Source organism: Bombina bombina, chromosome 4 (assembly GCF_027579735.1).
Source record: "Bombina bombina isolate aBomBom1 chromosome 4, aBomBom1.pri, whole genome shotgun sequence".
Taxonomy (NCBI): domain Eukaryota; kingdom Metazoa; phylum Chordata; class Amphibia; order Anura; family Bombinatoridae; genus Bombina; species Bombina bombina.
The window spans coordinates 539,185,221-539,212,753 of NC_069502.1; the positions used below are offsets into that span (position 1 = coordinate 539,185,221).

At 36.6% G+C, this 27,533-nt stretch overlaps 1 protein-coding gene across 1 annotated transcript in view; it reads left to right on the forward strand.

Annotated features, from left to right (window-relative positions):
* BCKDHB (branched chain keto acid dehydrogenase E1 subunit beta) overlaps positions 1-27,533 on the forward strand; it is a 637,435-nt gene that overhangs the window by 59,243 nt on the left and 550,659 nt on the right. The window contains exon 3 of the mRNA XM_053710474.1: positions 2,887-2,955. Within this exon, the coding sequence (XP_053566449.1) occupies positions 2,887-2,955 (69 nt within the window). The remainder of the gene's footprint in view (positions 1-2,886; positions 2,956-27,533) is intronic.

Genomic DNA, 27,533 nt, shown 5'->3' on the forward strand with positions numbered 1-27,533 from the left:
CCAGGAGGGTCAATATATGACTATCGTGGACTTGAAGGATGCATACTTTCATATTTCTATCCACAAGGATCATCATCAGTACCTAAGGTTTGCCTTCCTGGACAAACATTTTCAGTTCGTGGCTCTTCCCTTCGGGTTAGCCACAGCACCCAGAATCTTCATGAAGGTTCTAGGGTCCCTTCTGGCAGTTCTGAGGCCGCGGGGCATAGCAGTGGCGCCTTATCTGGATGATATTCTGATTCAGGCGTCGACTTATCATCTAACAAAATCTCATACAGACACAGTGTTGTCCTTTCTGAGAACTCACGGATGGAAGGTGAATCTAGAAAAAAGTTAACAAATTCCACAGACAAAGGTTCCCTTCTTGGGAACTCTGATAGATTCTATAGCCATGAAGATTTTTCTGACAGAGATCAGAAAGTCAAAGATTCTAAATACATGCCGAGCCCTTCAGTCCAATCCTCGGCCATCAGTGGCTCAGTGCATGGAGGTAATTGGATTGATGGTGGCGGTAATGGACATCATTCCGTTTGCTCGATTTCATCTCAGACCACTGCAACTGTGCATGCTCGGACAGTGGAATGGGGGATTATGCAAATTTATCTCCTCAGATAAATCTGGACCAGGGAGACCAGAGACTCTCTTCTTTGGTGGTTGTCGCCGCATTATCCCAAGGGACGTGTTTCCCCAGACCCTCATGGGTGATAGTGTCAACGGACGCCAGTCTACTAGGCTGGGGTGCAGTCTGGAATTCCCTGAAGGCTCAGGGTGTAAGGACTCAGGTGGAGTCTCTACTTCCAATCAATATTCTGGAATTGAGAGCAATATTCAATGCGCTTCAGGCGTGGCCTCAGTTGGCTTTGGCCAAATTCATCAGATTCCAGTCGGACAACATCACGACTGTGGCTTACATCAATCATCAGGTAGGAACGAGGAGTTCCTTAGCAATGACAGAAGTATCCAAGATAATTCGATGGGTGGAGACCCACTCTTGTTATCTGTCGGCAATCTACATCCCAGGAGTGGACAACTGGGAAGCAGACTTTTTAAGCAGACAGGCTTTTTATCCGGGGGAGTGTGAACTATATCTTTTTTGGTGTGAATCCAAGGGCTACTCATGGAGTAAAGTTAGGATTCCCAGGATTCTGTCTTTTCTCCAAGAAGGATTGGAGAAAGGATTATCAGCGAGTTCCTTAAAGGGACAAATTTCTGCTTTTTCAATTTTGCTACACAAACGTTTGGCAGATGTTCCAGACGTTCAGTCTTTTTGTCAGGCTCTAACCAGGATTAGGCCTGTTTTTAGACCAATTGCTCCACCCTGGAGCTTGAATTTGGTTCTTAGTGTTCAAGGGGTTCCGTTTGAACCCATGCATTCCATAGATATTAAGTTGTTATCTTGGAAAGTTTTGTTTTTGGTTGCTATTTCTTCTGCTTGTAGAGTTTCTGAGCTTTCAGCATTACAATGTGATTTGCCTTGTCTTATCTTCCATTCTGATAAGGTGGTCTTACGTACCAAACCTGGGTTCCTTCCTAAGGTTGTTTCTAATAAGAATATTAATCAGGAAATAGTTGTTCCTTCATTATGTCCTAACCCTTCTTCTAAGAAGGAGCGTATGTTTCATAACTTGGACGTAGTCCGTGCCCTGACGTTTTACTTGCAGGCGACTAAGGATTTCCGTAAATCATCTTCATTAATCATTGTTTTTTCTGGAAAGCGTAGGGGTCAGAAAGCTACTGCTACCTCCCTTTCTTTTTGACTGAAGAGTATCATCCGTCTGGCATATGATACTGCTGTACAGCAGCCTCCTGAAAGAATTACGGCTCATTCTACTAGGGCTGTGGCTTCCTCATGGGCATTTAAAAACAATGTTTCTGTTCAACAGATTTGCAAGGCTGCGATTTGGTCGTCTCTTCACACTTTTTCCAAATTTTCCAAATTTGATACTTTTGCTTCTTCTGAGGCTGGTTTTGGGAGAAAGGTTCTTCAAACAGTGGTGCCTTCTGTTTAGGTTCCTGTCTTGTCCCTCCCTTTAATCCGTGTCCTGTAGCTTTGGTATTGTATCCCACAAATAAGGATGAAATCCGTGGACTCGTCATATCTTGTAGAAGAAAAGTAAATTTATGCTTACCTGATAAATTAATTTCTTCTACGATATGATGAGTCCACGGCCCACCCTGTCATTTTTTAAGACAGATTTAGATTATATTATATTTTTTATAAACTTCAGTCACCTCTGCACCTTTGGCTTTTCTTTTCTCTTCCTAACTTCGGTCGAATGACTGGAGGTGGAGGGAAGGGAGGAGCTATATATACAGCTCTGCTGTGGTGCTCTTTGCCACTTCCTGTTAGCAGGAGGATAAATCCCACAAGGATGAAATCCGTGGACTCGTCATATCGTAGAAGAAATTAATTTATCAGGTAAGCATAAATTTACTTTTTTTAATAATGGGGAAAACTTTGCACTCACTGTGGTATTTTTTTCAGCTTAGACCTTAAAATGCCTAACTTTTTTTTTTTTTTTTTTTTTTTTTTTTAAATCCCCTTCTCTCTCTTTGCTCTACCATAGAACACAAGACATATAAAGGCACTACTTTGGAAATTCAGGGCAACCTTTGAGGATGTTGGGGGTTACTACAGTAATGAAGAGGGGGGAATAGCATCCTCTTAGAACTGCCACTGAGTATACTATCTAAAAGTCAAATGATTTATTAAACTGCTTTCTAAAGCTATGCCATACCAAATCACTGGAAATACGTTCTAAAAATGACAACTTTAATATTAGTAACAATATTCATATTTAATCTAACTTTATTATTTTGTCACCATTGCTAATTTTTGAACACTCTAAGTGAGCTTGAACTTAATAAGTCTTTATTATTTTGCAGTAATATTTGGTGAAGATGTTGCCTTTGGAGGAGTGTTCCGATGTACTGTTGGGCTGCGAGATAAATATGGTAAGTTAACTGCACATGTTTTCTTGATACAGAAAAGAAGAGGTCCTTTTTTGTTACATAGAATATATCTAATCACTTTCACTCCATTTGCATCACATCACAATTTTGTTTGATAACTCCGTTTGTAATAAAGCTAAGAGCCAGATCTAAAATTCTTCAGCTTGGAGAGAAATTATAGTGTAGGCTTTACAGGGGCTGATCTTACTGAATTTTATAAGACAAAGAAACGGAATATGGAAGTCTCAGAGAGATGTCTTCTATATAAAGTAATGAAGCTCTCTGAGATACAGAATCTCATAGGGAGAATGCAGTTAAGATTAAGTTTGCAGCAAATGTAAATTAAAATGAAATGTTTTCTCTACAATTTTACTTGCATTTGCCTCTAGTTTAGTAACATTATATTTCTTACTGTTAAGTGTATTGTTGGTTTTGAGCAAACTTCACCTACAGCTTTCAAGATAAATCAGTGAGAACTTTAGGTGTAAAATGCTTTGAGCATATTCTGAGAACTGTGAGAGGGATTCAGTCACACCCTGGGAACTCACCTGTTCAGCCCAGGAACATCCCCTGTCTACTATCTGAAACAGTTTATATAGAATAAATAAAAAAAACGAATGTCATTTATAAAAGATGCACAAAAATATACAAGATATCCTTGTTGGTTACAAAAAAAATTTTGAAAACATAATCAGAATTTTTAAAATCACAATCCTGAATACTGCTGTATATTATAAATCTAAATGCATTAAAATAAAACATAGAAAGCAAACCTTAAATGTAATAAAACATAAAGGACAACATCTGAAGTGTAAAGTAATATAAAATACAAAGCACAAAGTTTAAATGCAGGAAAACGCTAATATCATGTAGTGCTATATTGCACTAGGCTTGTCTCTCGTTCCCATACGGAAATGCAGTGGACACCCCTTGGAGAAGTATATACAAATTTGCCTTTCTAGAATTTTGTGATGGATCTAAAAGTGCTGGAGGATCATTTTAGATGAATTCACTTGAGCAGAGAACCTTTAGATGATTGGGCCCTAAGTGAGGAACGGGCAGCACCATACATCATTTTGCAAGAAGTTAATCCATGCAGTTGAGATAAGGGAATGTTGATAAATATAAGCAGTTTATTAATTGTTAATGAAATATTATCCATATTATTATTATTATTATTATTTTTATTATTATTTCAGTAGTGTACCTGCAAAGTGTATTATGTGTTTAGACACAATAAATATTATGGAACCTCTATATCATTCTGATAATGTAACTAATTATATTATATATAATAGCGGTACTAACTTTGCAGGGGCAATGTGTGCAATTTAATAACAATCTGAACTATATCATTTGCAAAGATAATATATATAAAACCTGAATCCTTTTAGTTCTGATTTTGTCTATTAATTAAACTGAGACCAGATCTATAAGCAAACTTAGTTTATTAAAAGAATTATTAGAAATAATAAGCAATATTTGAATAAAGCAAATCAATAAGCCATACATCAATACAATGTTTTTAATGATTATCAGGTTAAAACTAATGAAAACAATCACTAAATTATTTATTTGCAGTAGCTTGCATGTATAATAGAAAAAACAGAAACTTTTGTTATTTAAATTCTCAGCATAGCTGGGCAAGAATCAGGTAAACTAATAATCCTGGAAGAACCATAAGAAAATGATATTATTACCAGATTCCTGATTGACCAGTGTTATTGTCGACAGATAAGACCAGGTTTAACAGAATTACCAAACAAAATATTTGTGACTATAAAGGGCAAACCAGAATTGATTAACTCACCTGATTCAATAATAAAATTTTCAATATAAATGTAAAGAGCATAAATCATATTAATAAAACTGTTTCATACAGGTTTGTATCATACTTATCAAAAAGGGGGGGGTAGTTTTTCCTGTGTTTTGGAACTGGTCACATAATATATGGAGTTGATAATTTGTTAATCAACTACAGAGGTCCGAGATTATTGGATTATAACTGCTGAGGCTAGTTTTAGCCTACTCGGACAGACCTGCGACCTGACAGTTTGATTCCTGTCTGCAAAGGGGGAATTTATTACTTTGGTGATGGTATGAAATTAAGTTACTTTAAATGTTAATGTCATTAAGATTTACCCTTTACATTTATGTAAAATACCTTTGTCTATTTGATCAGCTAAATTAATTAATTGCTTTATATCCTGGTGTTTTCCTTTAAAAATTCCTACCACCTGGTCCTTATTTGTCAACAATAACAACGGGTTGAAACAGGAATTATGATAAATTATTATCTGACGGTTTGTCATAATTATTAATTTACCTGATTCTCTGCAATTACCTTAGAGGGTTTATAATCAAATATTTGGTTCCTATCATCTTGCCAATGTTTGTATTATTTTGAAAATATAATTTAATTATCTTTATAGTTCTTATCTCTGCATTATTCTGTTTTTCTTGCTAGTTGGAGTTATTATATTATCGCTTTAATTGATTATTATAGGACTGTAGTGTATTTCTCTGTAAGTTGTATCCAGTCCACGGGTATCATCCATTACTTGTGGGATATTCTCCTTCCCAACAGGAAGTTGCAAGAGGACACCCACAGCAGATCTGTCTATATAGCTCCTCCCCTAACCCCCACCTCCAGTCATTCTCTTGCAACTCTCGACAAGATAGGAAGTCTCAAGAGATATGTGGTGACTTAGTGTAGTTTTTACCTTCAATCAAGAGTTTGTTATTTTTAAACGGTACCCCGGCGTTGTACTGTTTTACTCTCAGGCAGAATTCTGCCTGGGAGGTTTGATGATCTTAGCGGTTGTAACTAAGGTCCATTGCTGTTCTCACACACATAACTGAAGAGTATGGGAAAACTTCAGTTGGGGGAACGGTCTGCAGATTACCTGCTTTGAGGTATGTCAGTATTTTTATTTTTAGAGAGATGAATAAGTTCTAGAAAATGCTGACAGAGCCTTGTGTATTTGAGGTAAGCCTGATGCAGTGATTTAACAACGACTGGGATCATGCTTACAAAACAGGGTAATTACTCATGTTAATACTCATATTACTTAGTGACAAAAACGTTTACATGTTTCATAAATAGGATGTTTTTTCTCTGAGAGAGATAAATCTTCATTTGGGGCCTAGTTTCCACATGGCTAGTCGGATACTCCTAGGAGTATTTTCTTAAGGCCCCCTGACATCCAGTAACATGGTGGGAGGGGCCTATTTTAGCGCTCTAGCTGCGCAGTTTTAAATTCAGACTGAGACATCCAGCTTCCCTAGAGGAGTCCTCTGGCATCTGAGGACCATTTCAAAGGTTTTATTTCTGCACAAAATCGTATTTGAGGGCAGGTAGGAGCCTCAGCAGAGCTGTGGGCAAGGTGCTCAATTGTCTTAAACGTTTTTTAACGTTTTTTAAATCCGGGTTTGGAGCCTAAGGGGTTAATCATCCATTGCAAGTTGGGTGCAATGTTGCTTTAGTCCCTTACACACACTGTAAAAATTTGAAAGACTTTACTGTATTGTTACACTGTTTTGCAGTTTAAGTGCTAGTTTTTTTCTCTTAAATGCACAGTAACGTTTTTGTTTAATTGATGTTTCACCTTTATTAAAGTGTTGTCCAAGCTTGCTTGTCTCATTACTAGTCTGTTAAACATGTCTGACATAGAGGAAACTCCTTGTTCAATATGTTTGGAAGCCATTGTGGAACCCCCTCTTAGAATGTGTACCAAATGTACTGAAATTTCTATAAACTATAAAGACCATATTATGGCGCTTAAAGATTTATCTCCAGGGCATTCTCTGACTGAAAAAAGGGAGATTATGCCATCTAGCTCTCCCCATGTGTCAGAACCTATAACTCCCGCTCAAGTGACGCCAAGTACATCTAGCTCCTCTAATTCTTTTACCTTACAGGACATGGCGGCACTTATGAATGCTACCCTCTCAGAGGTATTGTCCAAACTGCCAGGGTTACAAGGAAAGCGAGACAGCTCTGGGGCTAGAACTAATACAGAGCTTTCTGACACTTTAATGCCTGTGTCCGATATACCCTCACAATACTCAAAAGCCGAGGCAGGTGAGCTTCTATCTGTGGGTGACATTTCAGACTCAGGGAAGGCGTTGCTTCAGTCTGATTCTGAAATGACAGCGTTTAAATTTAAGCTTGAACACTTCCGCTTATTGCTTAGGGAGGTTTTAGCGACTCTGGATGACTGTGACCCCATTGTGGTTCCAGAGAAATTGTGTAAAATGGACAAATACTTTGCAGTGCCTGTTTACACTGATGTTTTTCCAGTCCCTAAGAGGTTTTCTAAAATTATTACTAAGGAATGGGATAGACCAGGTGTGCCGTTCTCTCCCCCTCCTGTTTTCAAAAAGATGTTTCCCATAGATGCCGCCATACTATACTCGTGGCAGACGGTCCCTAAGGTGGAGGGAGCAGTCTCTACCCTAGCTAAGCGTACAGGATAAAAAATTGGAGGGTCTCCTTAAGAAAATTTTTATACATCAAGGTTTTTTTCTCTAGTCTCTTGCATGCATTGCCCCAGTTACAGCTGCAGCGGCTTTTTGGTTCGAGTCTCTTGAGGAAGCTCTACATGTGGAGACCCCGTTGGATGATATTCCAGACAGGATTAATTTAAGCTCTTAAATTAGCTAATTCCTTTATTTCTGACGCCGTTTTTCACTTAACCAAGCTAACGGTAAGAATTCAGGTTTTGCCATTTTGGCGCGTAGGGCGCTATGGCTTAAGTCCTGGTCAGCAGATGTTACTTCAAAGTCTTAGCTTCTTAACATCCCCTTCAAGGGACAGACCCTATTCGGGCCTGGTCTGAAGGAGATAATTTCTGATATTACTGGAGGAAAAGGTCACGCCCTTCCTCAGGATAGGTCCAATAAGTAATAAATAATTTTTGTTCCTTTTGAAACTTCAAGAGTGGCGCAGCTTCAGTTTCCTCTAATGCAAAACAAGAGGGAAATTTCGCCCAGTCCAAACCAGTCTGGAGACCTAACCAGGCTTGGAACAAGGGGAAGCAGGCCAAAAAACCTGCGGCTGCCTCTAAGAAAGCATGAAGGAGTAGCCCCCGATCCGGGACCGGATCTAGTCGGGGGCAGACTTTCTCTCTTCGCCCAGGCTTGGGCAAGAGACGTCCAGGATCCCTGGGCACTAGAGATTGTTTCCCAGGGATATCTTCTGGAATTCAAAGGTTCATCTCCAAAGGGGAGATTTCATCTCTCACAACTATCTGTAAACCAGATAGAGAGAGGCATTTTTACGTTGCGTTCAAGACCTACTGGTTATGGGAGTGATCCACCCAGTTCCAAGAGAGGAACAGGGGCTGGGTTTCTATTCAAACCTGTTTATAGTTCCCAAAAAAGAGGGAACTTTCAGACCTATCTTGGATCTCAAGATCCTAAACAAATTTCTCAGGGTCCCATCCTTCAAGATGGAGACAATCCGAACCATCCTCCCTATGATCCAGGAGGGTCAATATATGACTACCGTGGACTTAAAGTATGCTTATCTCCACATTCCGATTCACAGAGATCATCATCAGTTCCTCAGGTTCGCCTTCCTAGACGGGCATTACCAGTTTGTGCCTTTTCCCTTCTGGTTAGCCACGGCTCCAAGAGTCTTTACAAAGGTTCTAGGGTCCCTTCTGGCGGTTCTAAGGCCGCGGGGCATAGCGGTAGCCCCTTACCTAGACGACATTCTGAGTCAGGCGTCGACTTTTCAAATCGCCAAGTCCCATACGGACATTGTTTTGGCCTTTCTGAGGTCTCACGGGTGGAAAGTGAACATAGAAAAGAGTTCTCTCTCTCCTCTCACAAGAGTTTCCTTCCTAGGAACTCTGATAGATTCAGTAGAAATTAAAATTTTTCTGACAGAAGTCAGGATATCAAAGCTTCTAACTTCCTGCCTGCTCTTCATTCCACTTCTCGGCCGTCAGTGGCTCAGTGTATGGAAATGATCGGCCTAATGGTAGCGGCAATGGACATAGTTCCATTTGCCCGCCTACATCTCAGACCTCTGCAACTTTGCATGCTCAACCAGTGGAATGGGGACTACACAGATTTGTCTCCTCTGTTAAATCTGGATCAAGAGACCAGGGATTCTCTTCTCTGGTGGTTATCTCGGGTCCATCTGTCCAGGGGAATGAGTTTCCGCAGGCCAGAGTGGACTATAGTGTCGATAGATGCCAGCCTTCTGGTCTGGGGTGCAGTCTGGAACTCCCTGAAGGCTCAGGGTTCGTGGACTCAGGAGAAAGCCCTCCTTCCGATAAACATTCTGGAACTGAGAGCGATATTAAATGCTCTTCAGGCTTGGCCTCAACTAGCTGCGGCCAAGTTCATCAGATTTCAGTCGGACAATATCACGACTGTAGCCTATATCAACCATCAGGGGGGAACAAGGAGTCCCCTGGCAATGATGGAGGTTTCCAAGATAATTCTATGGGCAGAAGTTCACTCTTGCCATCTCTCAGCTATCCATATCCCAGGAGTAGAGAACTGGGAGGCGGATTTTCTAAGTCGGCAGACTTTTCATCCGGGGGAGTGGGAGCTCCATCCAGAGGTATTTGCCCAGCTGATTCAACTATGGGGCAAACCAGAACTGGATCTGATGGCGTCTCGTCAGAACGCCAAGCTTCCTTGTTACGGGTCCAGGTCAAGGGATCCCCAGGCAGCGCTGATAGATGCTCTAGCAGTGCCCTGGTCCTTCAGCCTGGCTTATGTGTTTCCACCGTTTCCTCTCCTCCCTCGTCTGATTGCCAAGATCAAGCAGGAGAGAGCTTCGGTGATTTTGATAGCGCCTGCGTGGCCATGCAGGACTTGGTATGCGGATCTGGTGGACATGTCATCCTCTCCACCATGGACTCTGCCGCTGAGGCAGGACCTTCTACTCCAAGGTCCATTCAAACATCCAAATCTAATTTCTCTGCGTCTGACTGCTTGGAGATTGAACGCTTGATTTTATTAAAACGTGGTTTCTCCGAGTCGGTCATTGATACCTTGATTCAGGCTTGAAAGCCTGTCACCAGGAAAATCTATCATAAGATATGGTGTAAATGTCTTCATTGGTGTGAATCCAAGGGTTACTCGTGGAGTAAGGTCAGGATTCCTAGGATACTATCTTTTCTCCAAGAAGGATTGGAAAAGGGATTATCGTCTAGTTTCTTAAAGGGACAGATTTCTGCTCTGTCTATTCTTTTGAACAAGCGCCTGGCTGATGTTCCAGACGTTCAGGTGTTTTGTCAGGCTTTGGTTAGAATCAGGCCTGTGTTTAAATTTAGTTCAAATTTAGTTCTTAAATTTAGTTCAAATTTAGTTCTTAAAGTTCTTCAAGGGATTCTGTTTGAACCCTTGCATTCCATAGATATCAAGCTTTTGTCTTGGAATGTTCTGTTTTTAGTAGCTATCTCTTCGGCTCGTAGAGTTTCAGAGTTATCTGCCTTGCAGTGTGATTCCCCTTATCTGATCTTCCATGCAGATAAGGTAGTTTTGCGTACCAAACCTGGGTTTCTTCCTAAGGTAGTATCTAATAGGAATATTAATCAGGAAATTGTTGTTCTGTCATGGTGTCCTAATCCTTCTTCAAAGAAGGAACGTCTGTTACACAATCTTGACGTGGTTCGTGCTTTAAAGTTTTATTTGCAAGCTACTAAGGATTTTCGTCAAACATCTGCATTGTTTGTTGTCTACTCTGGAAAGAGGAGTGGCGAAAAGGCTTTGGCAACTTCTCTTTCTTTTTGGCCGAGAAGCATAATCCGTTTAGCTTATGAGACTGCTGGCCAGCAGCCTCCTCAAAGAATTACAGCTCATTCTACTAGAGCGGTAGCTTCCACATGGGCTTTTAAACATGAGGCCTCTGTTGAACAGATTTGTAAGGCGGCGACTTGGTCTTCTCTTCATACTTTTTCTAAATTCTACAAATTTGTTACTTTTGCTTCCTCGCAGGCTATTTTTGGGAGAAAGGTCTTACAGGCAGTGGTGCCTTCCGTTTAAATGCCTGCCTTGTCCCTCCCTTCATCCGTGTCCTAAAGCTTTGGTATTGGTATCCCACAAGTAATGGATGAACCCGTGGACTGGATACACCTTACAAGAGAAAACAAAATTTATGCTTGCCTGATAAATTTCTTTCTCTTGTGGTGTATCCAGTCCACGGCCTGCCCTGTCACTTTAAGGCAGGTGTTTTTATTTTTTAAACTACAGTCACCACTGCACCCTATAGTTTCTCCTTTTTCTTACTTGTCTTCGGTCGAATGACTGGAGGTGGGGGTTAGGGGAGGAGCTATATAGACAGCTCTGCTGTGGGTGTCCTCTTGCAACTTCCTGTTGGGAAGGAGAATATCCCACAAGTAATGGATGAACCCGTGGACTGGATACACCACAAGAGAAAGAAATTTATCAGGTAAGCATACATTTTGTTTTCTCTGTAATATTTTGATTGCTTAAGTTACTATTAAATGCTAAATATTTTTCCAATTAAAATCTTTTACTAAAGGTATAATTAATAGACTGATAGCAACTAAAAGGGTTCAGGTTTTGTTTATTATCTTTAATAAGTTATAAAAAGTGTGTCATTAAAAATTGCACCATTTCACATAATATACTATTGTGTCACTTTTGAGGAAATTGTGCTGACATGATAGCTTTATAGAATAAAATATGATTTTAACCTTTTATCTTGACAAATCAAGCAGCTGTTTTTATCAGTGTTTTGGTGGTGAGTAAAATAAAGAAACGGGTACAAATATGTATAATTAACATATAAGGTGACCGCACCACTGATAATTCCTAAAAATAAGATGATGTAAAGAGGGGTACGAGAGGTATTGCCAATCTACCAAATAATAGTAAAACAAGTCTCAGCACTCCAAACAGATGTCAATAGTTTAATATGTTCCCAATGAATACACAAAATTCAAAGGAGCATCCAAATCAACTTTCCATACACTCAGAACAATCACAACAAGCATACAGAAGCAAAAGAAAACATATAGACCCTAGGCGTTCCTAGGGAATATAAGATGCTGCCAACATCACGGCAAAACTCATAGAATGGATGATAAGAAAAAGTCCTGTATTAGAAGTAATGTCCACTGTAGTGTGTGTGTGTGTATGTGTGTGTGTGTGTATATATATATATATGTGTGTGTATATATATATATATATATATATATATATATATATATATATATATATATATATATATATATATATATATATATATATATATATATACTTTCCAGTAAAGAATGCACTCTCAGGATTCAAAACAAAAAGTAAACTTTATTAGATGACGTTTCAGGAATATAATATTTATTTCATCAGATATAAAAGTGAACATAAATGGTGCACAAACCCACAATATATAGTGACAAACAAAGCTCTCACATACCCCTTTAATGACAATTCACACCAAACATTGATTTGGAACACATCTGTGCGTTCCACCCAGCCAAAAAAACGGACGTTAACAATATTTCCACTTCTGGTTTCGCCAGGGACGTATATTAACATGTAAATATCAAATTTGTGAGTATATAAATAAATGATTACATTATATCCATTTTCAAATGTCAAATTGCATTATTTGTTTTATACATGTGTGGAAATAAAGCCTAAAGTTCTCTAAATTTTCTTATAAAGTTTTGTGTGTAACATTCTTGTATCAGAAGATTATACATTATGCAAACCTCCAGGAGTAGAAAACAATTATTGTACAACATGTGGTGCATTGTTTAATCTAAAATTAATAATATAAAAATAGGGTTATGACTGCTGCCTATTTAATATGTGCATGGATGAAATATGCACTCTTTATTGAGTAAACTGCTATTTTTCATAATGGCACCAGATGGCAGGCAAACTCCAGCTTTTTAGTATTTATTTGTCTTGTCTGAATGTGTGATCATTTATAGGATACTATTTGTGATGCGACGCTGGTTAACAATCCGAGAGTGTTTATAATGCCTATGTGTCGTATTCCCCCTGAGAGCTGAAAGGTCACCCAGCAAGAAGCTTGTGTTAATTGCTTGATCTGTTGTTCAGTCAATAGGTTTAGGTGCATGGCCCACAACAAAATGAATCCTATTCCTTTTATCAGTTTGCGTATTTACATTTTTTTATGTTACCCGTATTGTAGATATAGTCTTTTTGTTCCTGTCAACCAAAAATGTGGATGTTTTGTTTACCTTTATAAACAGAAGTTCCTGTATTCCAAACATACTCCATTTCAATACTATTTTGTACATTGTCATTTTGTTATCTTGTATTTCATATTCATCACAGTTAAAAAGTAATTATTAGATCATTATGGCTTTATTAGATACAATCTGCTCCTTTAAGTAAATATTGTTTGAAAACTATCAAATCTAACCTTAGTATTAGTTGTTTTTAAGTTATTTAGCGCTTTGTATAAAACTCAAGTTTTAATTAACTAGGATCATATGCTTTATTTTCCTGTTGGAAATTAATTTTTTATGACATGGATTAAAAATGTTCTTTTCCAATGTGACTTCATCTGATAGAACATTAGTTCCAGATACTGCAGAAATAATTGGAACAAGTGTATTCCTAGGGCAAAGTTAAGTTCAGTTTAACACAATCTTTGCATTTCTATTTTCGGAATCACAAACTGTGTATGTCTCATTTCTTGTTACGCTGTAATAGATATACAAAATGGTACTGTTACTTAAGAAATCCTGTAGAGAATAGATAATCGTACTTATCTTTTTCCCTATTTATAGTTTACTTGTGGTGTTTTGTATTAAATGAATACATTTTAGGCCTTTTAGTTAGTGTAATATTTAACGAGACATTAAACGCTAAATAAATGCTAGATAGAAGGATGCAGTGAAAGAAAAGATTAGTCTGAGAATAAAATGGATATATTTTTTAACGTTAAATTAGCTGTTTAAATATTGACAAAATAAGTGTAAAGTTTTAGTGTCTAAAGGAGCTGCCCTGTTGTAAAGTAGGTTACCTTCTCTGCTGTGGCCAATTATAGACAGTTATAAATAGTTCATTAGAGTATGCAGCCAATGGCTTTGTTGAATATAACAGTTTTCTGCACTTCCATTTCTAACAGGAACTGAGAACTCAAAATTTCAGAATGGTATTACAGGAAAAGGGGGCAAAATAAATAACGAAAGTATATTGCAGTATACTATGTGTGTGTGTGTGTGTATATGTATATATATATATATGTGTGTGTGTGTGTATATATATATATATATATATATATATATATATATATATATATATATATATATATATATATATATAAAAGAACGCGGAAATGGAGGGCACTCTCAGGATTTGTGTAAAATGCAATTTACACAAATCCTGAGAGTGCCCTCCATTTCCGCGTTCTTTTCTACATTACTATAGAGGATTGCACCCAGGTCCTGAACTAACTACCAAAGTTGGAGTGCTGGAACACGTGCTATTGGAGATATATATATATATATATATATAATGTGGGTTTAGTGTCCCTTTAAGATCTATTGGCTGTTTTTTGTTGTTGCAGAAATATTGTAGCCACACCTTTTTGAGATTAAAGAAATTGCCAAAAGATATTTTGTTTTAACACTGATATAAAAAATAATTGCAGGAGAGACCGGTAATAATTGATTTATTTCTGTCTTGTGACATTTGAGGGATGTGTCCTAACCCTACTGTAGTTATTGATGTAGCTCGATAAGAGGTAGAGGGCCGTTATAGTCTAAGCAAATGACATGCTCTGTTCTGTAATTGCGCAGGTAATTTTAGGATTATCGACCCAGCAGCACTAGTTAGTTCTACATCTGATTGGATCAGCGGCGCTAGTTGCCTGACTCAGAGGTGGAAGTAGTGCTGCTGACTGAATCAGTGGTGGGCGAATCCCAAGCGGTATTTCTACTGTGTGTTTAACCTCTTTTTTAAGCGTTTGACAGTTTTAAAATTACATGTTCTAATGGATTCGAGCTTGTAATTTTTTCCACTGTAATCACCCTTTAATTTAATGCAATTTTATGGTTATACTGCTGTCTATCTTGTGCAATCATTTTTTTTATTTTTTTTGCTGGCTGTGTTTTTACCTGCTAATCTCTTCTAAAAAAATATCGAATGTGGATTCTGTATTTTGTGATCTTGTACCTCCTCTGCTCTGAGCAACTGGCAAGTTCTGTTTGAATAATATTTTAAGGGATGGAATAATACAGACATGTTTACAATGAAAGAGGGCTATTTAAATATGCACACACTATAGGTCAGGTTTATTACCAACAGTCAAAGTTCACATGTAGTAATATTACAAATTGTGGGGCACATTCATTCCCCATATTTAGCATCGCAAGGGTATCCACTCATGCAGTGCCACCCCTTTGTCAGCTACTCTGGTAGAATCAGTCAGGTGCGATTTTCATTTGCCAGCTCTAAGTTTGCAGAAAGGGTCTAGGAAACAGTGGTTTAAACTGCTGCTTCATTAATATCAGTTGCAGGCTCAAATCAATAGGGACCCATGTCTCATTATTATAAATCTACCCCTTTCTTTTGCTTGAAAATTTAAAGGACCAGTAAATACAGTAGATTTGCACACGGAACAAATGCAATATAACAAGACAATGCAATAGCACTTAGTCGAGCTTCAATCGAGTACTAGATTTTTTTTCTGACAGATTTCAAAGTTATGTCTATTTCCACTCCCAGTGCATCATGACAAGCATCAGCCAATCACAAATGTGTGCCTGTGTGTGTGTATATATATATATATATATATATATATATATATATATATATATATATATATATATATATATATATATATATATATATATATATATATATATATATATATATATATAATCTGTGAATTCTTGCACATGCTCATTAGGAGCAGCTGACTCAAAAAGTGCAAATATAAAAAGACTGTGCACATTTTATTAATGGAAGTAAATTGTAAAGTTGTTTAAAATTGCTGTTCTATCTGAATCATGAAAGTTTAATTTTGACTTAAGTGTCCCTTTTAAAATGACTTGCTTTGATTTTGAAACTAATAGGAAGTGAATGTTTGTGGACAGAACTTCAGTGACACAGATTTTTGCTTAAATTCTTCCAAGGAAAACCTCCATAGCCCTATAATATACCACACTAGCATATCAAAAGAAATCATTTTCTCAAAAGGAAAAAAAAAAAGTTAAATTGTCAAAGGTAGTAAAATTATTTCTATTTATACCGTTCATTTTAAATGTGCTTTATGAATGGCTTTTTGTTAGTGTTTCTTTAGCTTAAAGGGACATTAAACCCACATTTTTTCTTTCATGATTCAGATAGAGAATACCATTTTAAACAACTTTCTAATTTACTTCTATGATCTCATTTGCTTTATTCTCTTAATATTCTTTCCTGAAAAGCATATCTAGATAGGCTCAGTAGCTTCTGATTGGTGGCTGCACATAGATGCCTCATGTGATTGGCTCACCAATGTGCGTTGCTATTTCTTTAGCAAAGTATATACAAAGATTGCAGCAAATTAGATAATAGAAGTAAATTGGAATGTTTTTTAAAATTGTATTCTCTATCTGAATCGTGAAATAATTTTTTTGGGTTTAATGGCCCTTTAAATGATTGCTTTGGAAGAGGTCACATGGTCACAATACCAGAATTCCAGATATTTAAATGGATACAGCAAGGTTAAACAGTGTATTCTTATGGCAAATATTTACAGCTGATAAATACACCAGTGTATATTCAGACCTTGTGTGATCAACACCAGCTGTACTTCAAGGTTGAGTCAAAAATATGTAAATTACACTTTGTAATAACAAAAAAAAAAAAAGAAGAATGGGAATGCTTGGCAAATTAAGAAAGTTGAAATAATGTAGAAGGAATATTTTTTTCTTTTATCCTTAACAAGCATTTTGTGTTCAAGCTGCTTGTTTGCACACATACGTTTCCCGAGCTTCAAAGTAGAAAGTGACATTTCACAGACACATTTTCTTAGATTCAACACAGAATTATTGCTTCTCATGTCTCTACAAACACTGTTACATAAGCCAGAATAAACATGGCAGTAACATTATTTAACTTTTTGTTTAACTTTTTTATTTTTTACGGGATTTACATTTATAAAATTTTTTCTAAAGTGTGACTCAATTCAAAATGTTTTAACAATAAAAAAGAAATGTTAATACAACAGGGATTTACATTTTATAGGCATGTGCTTTGGTTTAATCTGGATGAGTTAATTCCTCATGCATTGTACCAGCACAATAAACCAGAATAAAAATAAAGAGACACAGTTAACCATATTAAAGGATCGTAAACACGTTTTAATTACAAGCCTTGTGTAATCTTACAATACATTAACATACCAGCTGAGTGTGAAGGATTTTAGTATATTTACATCTCAATGGCTGACCTCCCGACCATATAGCATAATCTGCTGATATTCCAATAGCTTGCAAATTTACTGACTGTAAGGGCCATTTCCTCAGATCTGTTAGTGGACATAGAAAGCATAAAACCTAAAGTAGTTTAAAACAGGGATTTTATTCCCTATTAACTCCACATTTGGCACCTTTTACACCCCTAGTGCTGTTCTCAAAGTATTAGTAGTATAATAAAGCACTAGAGATGTACATTTATCAACCATGTGGGTGTTTTTTTAACTCTTCGCCAGGTGCCCATTTCCCTTGGCTATGTTTTTCTCTTTTGTGCAAGTAGGCAGTACAGCCAATCAGAAGCTGCAACCATTCACACATAGAAAACAATCAATTACAGCTCCTGCTACATACTTACACTTCCAATAAGCAGTGATAGCTTTTAATTGGCCATGCTTAATCAGAGTCCAGCAGTATTGCTTCTGATTGGCTGTGCTGCCAACTTGCGCAAAAGAGAAAGGCATAGTCCAGTGAGATGGCCAATTGGTGAACAGAAGTAAATAAAAGCCTGTGGTGTAATAAATGTATTTATTTTTTATATTGAGGTTTATACAGACAAAACACAGTGCAATGAATGAGGAGTTTGAGCAAATATTGTATGTATCTGGATTGTCTAATAAGTGACAAAAGAAAAACAAGACCAAAAAATATCTTGTCTATACACTTTTTCTTAAACAAAAAAAGATCATTTTAGCAACCCTCGGTTTTCTCCCTCCAGATACAATACAAGAGCACTCTTGGATCTCTTCCACAGCAAAAGCAGAAAGGAGGGTTAAAGATACATTAGAAGCCACTTTTGGAACTTTGTATGGAATAATTATTAAAACAAAATTGAAAACTGTTTAGTGATTATGCCATCACAACTAATATAAAATGTCAAAAGACTGTATATAAACACTGTTTAGCATTCTACAGAAACAGTAGTAGCATAATCGTACATCAGATAGCATTTAAATTAGGATATTATCATAGTTAAACATATAGTCAGATAAAGCTATTACTTAAAGATGCAGCATAGAAATATTGCAATGCTAGGTAACTGGTAAACAAACCTAATTGGCGAAAACTTACATAAGTCATATTTCCTAAAAATAGTTTTAAAGGGATACTAAACCCATTTTTTTCTTTCATGATTCAGATAGAGCATGAGATTTTAAGCACCTTTCTAATTTATTCCTATTATCAATTTTTCTTTGTTCTCATGCTATCTTGATTTGAAAAAGCAGTACTGTAAGCTTTAGAGCCGGACCATTTTTTTTTCAGCACCTGGGTAGCACTTGCTGATTTGTGGCTAAATGTAGTAAACCAATCAGCAAGCTCTACCAAGGTGCTGAACTAAAAATGGGCCGGCTCCTAACCTTTTATTACTGCTTTTTCAAATCAAGATAACATGAGAACAAAGAAAAATTGATAATAGGGGTAAATTAGAAAGTTGCTTAAAATTGCATGCTCTATCTGAATCATGAAAGAAAAAATGTGGCGTTAGTATCCCTTTAACTAGAATACATAGCAATAGAGAAGATGCATGCTTTGTCTTGGCATAAAAAAGGCTGGCTCTTCTCCTTTTTTAGAGAAAGCATTAAAAGAAACCATCATTAGAGACTAGAAACTGAAATGTATACACTGTGCATAGCAAGGTGGGGTCCAAGGCAAACTATAGCTGTGGGCATTAAATGTAAAGATGGTACCATGTATCTCTAGATCATATCATAAAAAGTACCCACTTGTGTAAGAAAATTATGAAATAGCTTTTAATTTTCATATTTGGTGAAATGGTCTCAAGAATGACTATAAGAAACAGTTGGGTACTGTACAAGTGCCAGTATATATTATACCATATATCATTCCAGGTAAAGATTGATCTAAGGGCAATCTCTTATTGGCAGAAGTGGGACCAACATTATATATCCAGAATGATCTAGAATGTTTAAAAAAAAATAAAAAAAAATCTATTTAATAAGCATACTATGTACTGTATAAATAGCACAACATAAACACAACTACTAAATATCTTAATTTACAGTCTGTTATTTAAGCATGAGCTTGTTAGAAGACTTCACTCATTAAGAAGTAAGGATGATTATTATGAGGATAAAATATGAGCGGAACAGGTTAAGAAATACAAGAAATATAAATAAGTCTCAAACTAAGTAATGTCTAAAACAACATTAGGGAATCTTACAGATTAGTTCAAATAAGAGACTTCAGAATTTAAACAAAATAAGTCCTCATGGAGAAGTCCATCTGATGTATAAACGATCTGAAATAAAGTAGAGAGGGGAGAAAGACTGCATGAGATTTACCCCACTCCAGTGCGACAATGTATTATGCCAAATTAGAGAGTTCTGACAACAAGGGGTTAAATTGCTTTTGTGCCAAGGGTGTAGTAATGCAGCCCACTTCCAGTTCTGCTGGCCAATCCAAATGACCACCAGGAGATCCTTGCTGGCTGCCAATGGGTGAGAAATCCATGTTTCTAGCTCATATTGTTCCAAACTGTTAGTAAATCGTGTCATGTTTATGAACATGGAATCCATAATATGTTTAATAGTATGAGATGCTGCTATCTGGGGAGCTGTTTAGAGACTGTGAATAATTGTTATCTTGAAGGGACTTGAAACCCATTTTTTTTTCTTCCATGGTTTAGAAAGAGCATACAATTTTAAACAACTTTCCAATCTACTTCTATTATCTAATTTGCTTAATTATCTTGATATCCTGCTGATTGGTGGCTGCACATAGATGCCTCGTGTGATTGGCTCATCCATGTGCATTGCTATTTCTTCAACAGAGGATATTTGAAGAATTAAGCAAATTAAATAATAGAAGTAAATTGGAATGTTGTTTAAAATTGTATTCTCTATCTGAATAATGAAAGAAAAATTTGGGGTTTAATGTCCCTTTAATTACCCCTCTTCCTTCCGGCTATTTGGTTTACATCCTTGGTCCTCACCCCACAGTGGAATAATAGAGAGTGTACCTGCATGCTCAATCATTATAGTGGGGCTTCTGTTACCTCTCCAAATGCCATCTCCAGCTTCCTCAAAAACTTCTGTTGATGGCAAATAACCTCTTATCCTTACTGGATAGGCTTTGCTTTAAGATACTTGTATATACTGTAGTATAGAATACAGTGTCGGACAAGATAGTATTGCTTTTGGTGGAGTCACAATGTCACACCAGTGTGTGTGTGTGGGGGGGGGGTATGGTGTGAGGGGTCTTCCTCCAGCAACTTGAGCCTCCAATAGAAAGTCCAGGAACACTGGTGTTTGGATAGAACTAAACACTTGAGCTTATTCAACAGTAATATTAGCATTGATTCTAGGTAAGTGTCATTGATGTCTAGAGATATTTAAGAGATGAAGTCAAAAATATTGGATATCATGGACAAAATCTGAAAGTCTTGTAATGTTATTTTGAAATGTTTACAGATCTACAGCTATATTACAGTGCCATTATTTCAACACATTATTTAAATACATTGGTGGTAAATATTTTGATTGGTGATCCCTTTGAATATTTTTTATTTGCTCTAGAGGGTTACAGAAGTATAATAGTAATATTTTTAAAGTACTTTTTCATTTGTTACTACATTGTTTGTTTGAACATTGCGTAACCTGCTGGCGCTTTATAAATGATGATGATGATAATAATAATAATAAAATACATATTTTATTTTAAATTTACAGTGTACTTAATGTATAGTTTTGTTAAATTTACTAAACTGTTTTTACAGAAGCAACGAATTAAGAGAGCCCCTTAACCTGAAACATTTCCTGTTTAATGTACTAGCAATTTGTTCCACTCCCTGACTATTACCTTTGGCCTCTCCTTAGATTGGACGACCTTGAGCTGGAATATTTGCCTTTCTTTATTGTAGCTAAATTTTGGGTTTGTCCTGTTCCAGAATGTTGTAAAGGAGATATTATTTTGGCAAAATACATCGCCAGGAAAAACACCATTGTCTCTTCCATAGAATTTTGAAAATAATTATGTTTTCATGCTACCACTAAACCGCACATAGCACACGTTTTAATTTAATATTTTCCTTTTTGTTCAGATTTAAGGATACTATAGTAAACACGAAGACATACGTTATACGTTAGATCAATGGCAATAATGGCTCTCGTGATGCCAGTGGGCTGCATAGTTTGATAATATTTTTATTTGTGTATTATAAATTAGTTTTTAGCTTGGAATGGCAATAAAGATAATGCTATTTTATATACTTATTTTGATGTTCATTATATGGGAGAATTGCACTCTTAATTCATAGAATTAGAACACGTCTCTATTGTGTGATCTTGATTGTCATAATATTATAGTGAGACTAGAAACTTAACATTTTTATTTCATGATCCTTTCCAATTTACTTCTGTAATCAAATTTGCTTCATTCTTATGGTTTACTTTGTTGGAGAACATACCTAGGTAGGGAGTGTGCACGTGACTGGTGCACTACCTAGCAGCAAACACTGTTTCCGTCTAATGCCCTGAGGATACAAAGAGAACAAAGTCAATTTGATAATAGAAGTAAATTGGACACTTTCTTTAAATTGTATGCGCTATTATTATTTATTTTTTGGTATTACATTTCTTATTTATTTTTATTTTTAAGATCTGCTATTTTTAAACCACTTCACTGCATTAACTGACACTTAGCACAGTATAATGTGCCTAATTTAATGCACTCGTTTTTATTATCACCATTTTCCATCACTCGGACCCGCACACCTTACTTACACCAGCGCGGGCTTCATTCTTGCTTCAATCTACCTCATTGGTTTGCTGCTAAATGTTTTAATGATGGAAGAAGAAGAGCAGCATACTTTGGGAGGGGGGGAGAATTTCACCACTGGTAATTTCACCCCCCAACCAGGCAACAGGTCTCTCTGCACCTTCTGGAAGTCCCAGGCCAAAAGCCATGTTCCAGCATTATCATAAGGGGAGATAGAAGGTAAGTGGAGGCTCCACATATATGCCTCTTATCATTGGCTCATCCAATGTGTTCAGCTAGCTATCAGTAGTGCATTGCTGCTCCTTCAACAAAGGATACTTAGAGAATTAAGCAAACATGATAGAAATAAACTGAAAAGTTTTTTTAAAATTGTATGTCCTATTCGCATAATGAGAGAACATTTTTGGTTGCAAATCTCTAAGTTGAATTGAGTTTTGGAATTCAGATTGCACTAAAATATTGAGATTATTGTAAATAAAATAATTTGTTAATTACTATGGTAGGGCCTCTGATTCTTACATTTACTTTAGCATGAATATCCAATTATAGTCTTTTATTTGTGCCTGGACCCAAGAAACATCTGGTGTTAACTGGGGGATATCAATGTTTTCCTTGATACATTTGAAAATGCATTACAATATTCTATATTGGTTTATATTTCTGTATACGGACTGCTTTTGCATACAAGACGGCTGTCTTTCAAAAAGCTTTCAGCGAAACGCATAAGGTGGCATGTTCATTAACTGAGTGATTCATGTTTTTAACTATAAAGAATTTGTTATACTTTACATTTTTGCGACGTCTCTTATCAATAACAGGCTAACGTGCACTAATTTGAACATATCAAAGCTTCTCAGCTGTTTTCTATATTTCTGTATAGTCTGCATGAATTTCATATACAATTATTCACTAAGATCTGGTCTAAAATTCTGGAGCCAAGCAATAGGCAAACAAATCTTACTCCTGTTGCATAACAATCAACATCTTTACTGTAGGTGAATACATTATGGAGCTCTGCACCAATGATGGTCACAGTGAGCTGACATCTAAAGCCCTGCATAATAAGAATCTTCAACACATGGTTAACGCCTCATTCCCTATGTAAGAAAAATACCAGCAGATTTTGCTGGTAGCAGATATAAAATAGTCTCAGATTTTCATTAACCTTTAGCCTCCAACATTTTATGTATGCATCACCAACACAATGGAACCCTCTGCTATTTGATCCCATCTGTGACGTATAAAGAATAGGTTGTTTACACTGAACTTCTAACCAATGTATCAAATGTTCTTCAAAACCTTCTGTCATTTCTTAATTTCTTTTTCTGTTCCTTTTTGTTTACATAGACATGTGTATTTGGCATACGTTTTGTATAAATGAATACCGGATATGTCTGTGGGTAGTAGCATTCACTTCTTTTCGGAATCAGATTTGTTTACTAGTTGTACTATTATTTGAATAATTCCCGCTCCGAAAAGAGTTGACTACTGCTACCTGTGGCAATATTTGGTTTTGGTTTATACAAGTAAATGCACATGTCTAATTATAATCACAAATCCTTTCTTTCTACATCTGGTAGGTTAATAAAGATTGCTATATTTGTATGCATGCAAAAGACTACAGAATTTTAGTTTGGTTGTCTTTTTTTTTTTTCCCCTCATGAAATGATGCACTGACACTCTAAGTTGCAAGTGTTGACTGTGTTGCATTACCTTCAATTGGTCTTTAGTGAAACTATAAACATTAACACAAAACCTGTTTTTTTCATAGCATAAACTACTGCTTTTGTTTTTCTTCTGCTTTGTGTCAGCAATTCTATTTTCTCAGCTTGTGTAGATGAGGTCATCAGTCATTACAGTTGTCTGAGCAGAGGTAATTTATAAACATAGGCAGGTTAATTGGAATTGACAGCTCCATGACTCCTTCCTTTGTTGGTGACGCAGATGGTTTCATATACAGTAGCCTAATACGTTCACCTGTAGTCAAGAGTCAGCCTGGAGAATATGTGCCCTTGATTTTAGCTTTCTTATTGACGCAGTATGAAAACAATATCCTTCAGCTAAATGAATATTTTTAAGAAGCAAATTGAACCACTCATAGCTCCTGGCCTTCACAACGCTGACATTTCTTGAGCTCCTGTTGAACATCCATTGGTGTAAATAATGATTTGCAACTAAATATTTCACGCACTCAATGTAATTTCTTTATGGTAGTTTTTTTATTTATTTAATATTTATTATAAGTTTAGAATAAATGTGTTAGTATTTACAATTGAATTTGCTGTATTTTAATAATGAAGTCAATATTTCTACTTGATTTGATTAAAGGGACAGTCTAGTCCAAAATAAACTTTCATGATTTAGATAGAGAATGTAATTTTAAACAATTTTCCAATTTACTTTTATCACCAATTTTGCTTTGTTTGGTATTCTTAGTTGAAAGCTAAACCTAGGAGGTTCATATGCTAATTTCTAAGCCCTTGAAGTCTGCCTCTTCTCTCAGGGCATTTTTACAGTTTTTCACCACTAGAGGATGTTAGGTTCTGTGTGTCATACAGATAACACTGTGCTCACGCACGTAGAGTTCCAGTGAGCCCGCTCTAATTGGCTAAAATGGATGTGTGTCAAAAGAACTGAAATAAGGGGGCAGTTTGCAGAGGCTTAGATACAAGATAATAACAGAGGCAAAAAGTGTATTTATATAACTGTGTTGGTTATGCAAAACTAGGGAATGTGTAATAAAAGGGATAATCTATCTTTTTAAACAATAACAATTCTGGTGTAGACTGTCCCTTTAATTGTTTATATATTTCAGCTTTATTCTTTGCATTTGTTTTTAAGGTTTCTGATTCTAGAGCTGTAGGTGAACCCCAGTGCACATAGTAAAATAACATTAGCCATACAGACATGGTAAATTAGTGTTAACCAGATGCAGCTGAAACTATTAGCGCAACCATATACAGATGTCATTATTAGTGTAACCATATGCCTAAAATTATAAAGGATATATGTTTATTTAAGGTATGTTATGTTCAACTATCAAGGCAAAATAAATAAAAAAAATAATATATATATATATATATATATATGTAAACTTAAACTGCATTTTGTATATTCACAAAAGAACAATACATACAGATAAGATATATTTATAACCTTATATATCTGTAGTGCAGCTAGAGTTTGATGAATCACTTTATTATAAAAAAAAATGTGTTTGATAAGGGGTCATAAAAAAATCTATATATAGAGTGTGTGACGACCAAGGTTAACCAACCCTGCGCCAGTCACTTGTTTAGCACAGAAAGGTTTATCAGACCCCCTTCTACTGTCACTACTCCATTGCAGTATATCCACTCCAGGCAAGCCTGTGACTTAGTTCAGTGGGTGCAAGGGTTAACAACACTCTCTAGTCTGTGCTAGACGTAAAAGACATGCCCAAAACTCCCCTTTAATGCCACCCACACTAAAACTACAACCATATAGCTCCAAGCTGCCAACACTTATGATTTATTAAAGGGAAAATCCTAAGGAAAAACCAAGACTTACACATTAACTCTCAGAATACAATTTAGCAGAAAATAACCTTAAATATACAGTCTTACTACTACCAGTCTCTTTCAGTAACGTGGTTCAAATATTAGACAAAGACAAAAACGTAATAACTGAATTATTTATTATGTGAAAAATTATCACAATGCATTATTAATTAAAGTATATTAACAAATAGAATTACACAAGCAAACAGTTTTTAAAATAAAAAAGAGAAAAAAAGCAGAACCCTTATACTTCACTATCCTTGGTATCTGTGCCAGGGAGATTGGCAGGAAAAGATGGTTTCTCACTCTGTTGGTATACAGCCTCCCATGTAAGAACAACAACTTTACATGTGAAAACACAAAACTTTATACAATTTTGAGGAGATCAGCTTGCTTGACCCTCCCTCTTGGCAGGGGCTGGGAAGCCCTCTATCTTTTACGACAGTCAATAAACTCTAATTCTTTGCCTGAAATTATAGAACACATCATAATTTCTGCTAGGTAAATCTATTGCATATATACAAAGAAGCAATCTCTTAGGGATATTGTGAGGAGTATTTTGATACCCAACACCATATATTGTTGCATTCTTTATGTTCCTGAAACATTATTTCTGATAAAAGCACCCATTTACAGAGCTGGCTGTCCTATCACTATTTAACATATGTCTGTCGGACCTGTTCCAACAGTGCGGATCAGGTCCGACAGACATCGCTGAATATGGAGAGCTGCTGGTGCAATGCCACCTCCTGCAGATTTGCGGCCATTCAGCCTCCAGCAGGGGGGTGTCAGTCAACCCAATCGTACTCAATTGGGTTGAATTGCAGCAATGTCTATCCGCCTGCTCAGAGCAGGCAGACAGGTTATGGAGCAGCGGTCTTTAGACCGCTGCTTCATAACTGGTGGACTCGCCAGAATTACGGGCCCTCAAGCTCCACCCTCTGTGTTCTGGCATGCCTTCTGCTGACAGTTTGAGCCATAAAGGTCTCTTCTGTGTATACTACACAGTATTTATGAGGGTCCTAGCACCTCAAAGGGAACACAAACATAAACACAGGACACATTTCTTCTTGAAAACTACATTTTTTTTTAGCTCACAGGCTAAAGAGAATTAACCCCTTAGCATCTAAATCATGAGGTATTCAAGACAGAGAGGCTGAGCCTTTATTAAAGTTATGTATTTATGGTTAAGTTACAATGGTAATGTAGCTTTTATATTTCTTTCATGATGTGGGGTGAGAGTTTATGAGCCATTTCTCCTGGGAATTCCATTCTTGGACACTAGGAGGAGGCAAAGATTATCAAAACACAAAGAGTAGTCTTTTCTTTTTACTCCACAGGAAGAAGGTGAAGAATTAAGGTGTTCCAGAATCTTGGTTGAAAGTGGTCCTCAAACTGATTTGAGGCCCATTATTCCCATAATAGAGATGCTACTTCAGACAGAGGGGAGATTGGAGTATTAATATTGCTCATTGGCCTGTTTTGTGCGTGCTGTTCGTACACTTGGGATTAATTTTCTACACACTGATATATAAGTTTTGTGTGTGCAAGATCGCTCCCTGAGCTATGTGAATTTTCTTTATATGGGTTAATTGGTTTAATATTTTGTGCTTGCTGTTTCCATTTCTAATTATCCTTGCTATTTTTGTTAATAGTTTCTTCTGTTAGGCAGTTTGGCAGCACTGAATTTTTTATTTACCAACTGCGCTATTCCTGCCACTATTTAAAATTTGTTGCGTGCTTTGTCAATGGTTGGACTTCTTACCTGTACCTTCTTTCTCCTGCATTGCCTACCATCTTTGCGTGAAAGGGGTAACACGTTTTATATAGCATTTTTATTCTCACAAAAGGGTCTTTTATTCCATTTTCTCCC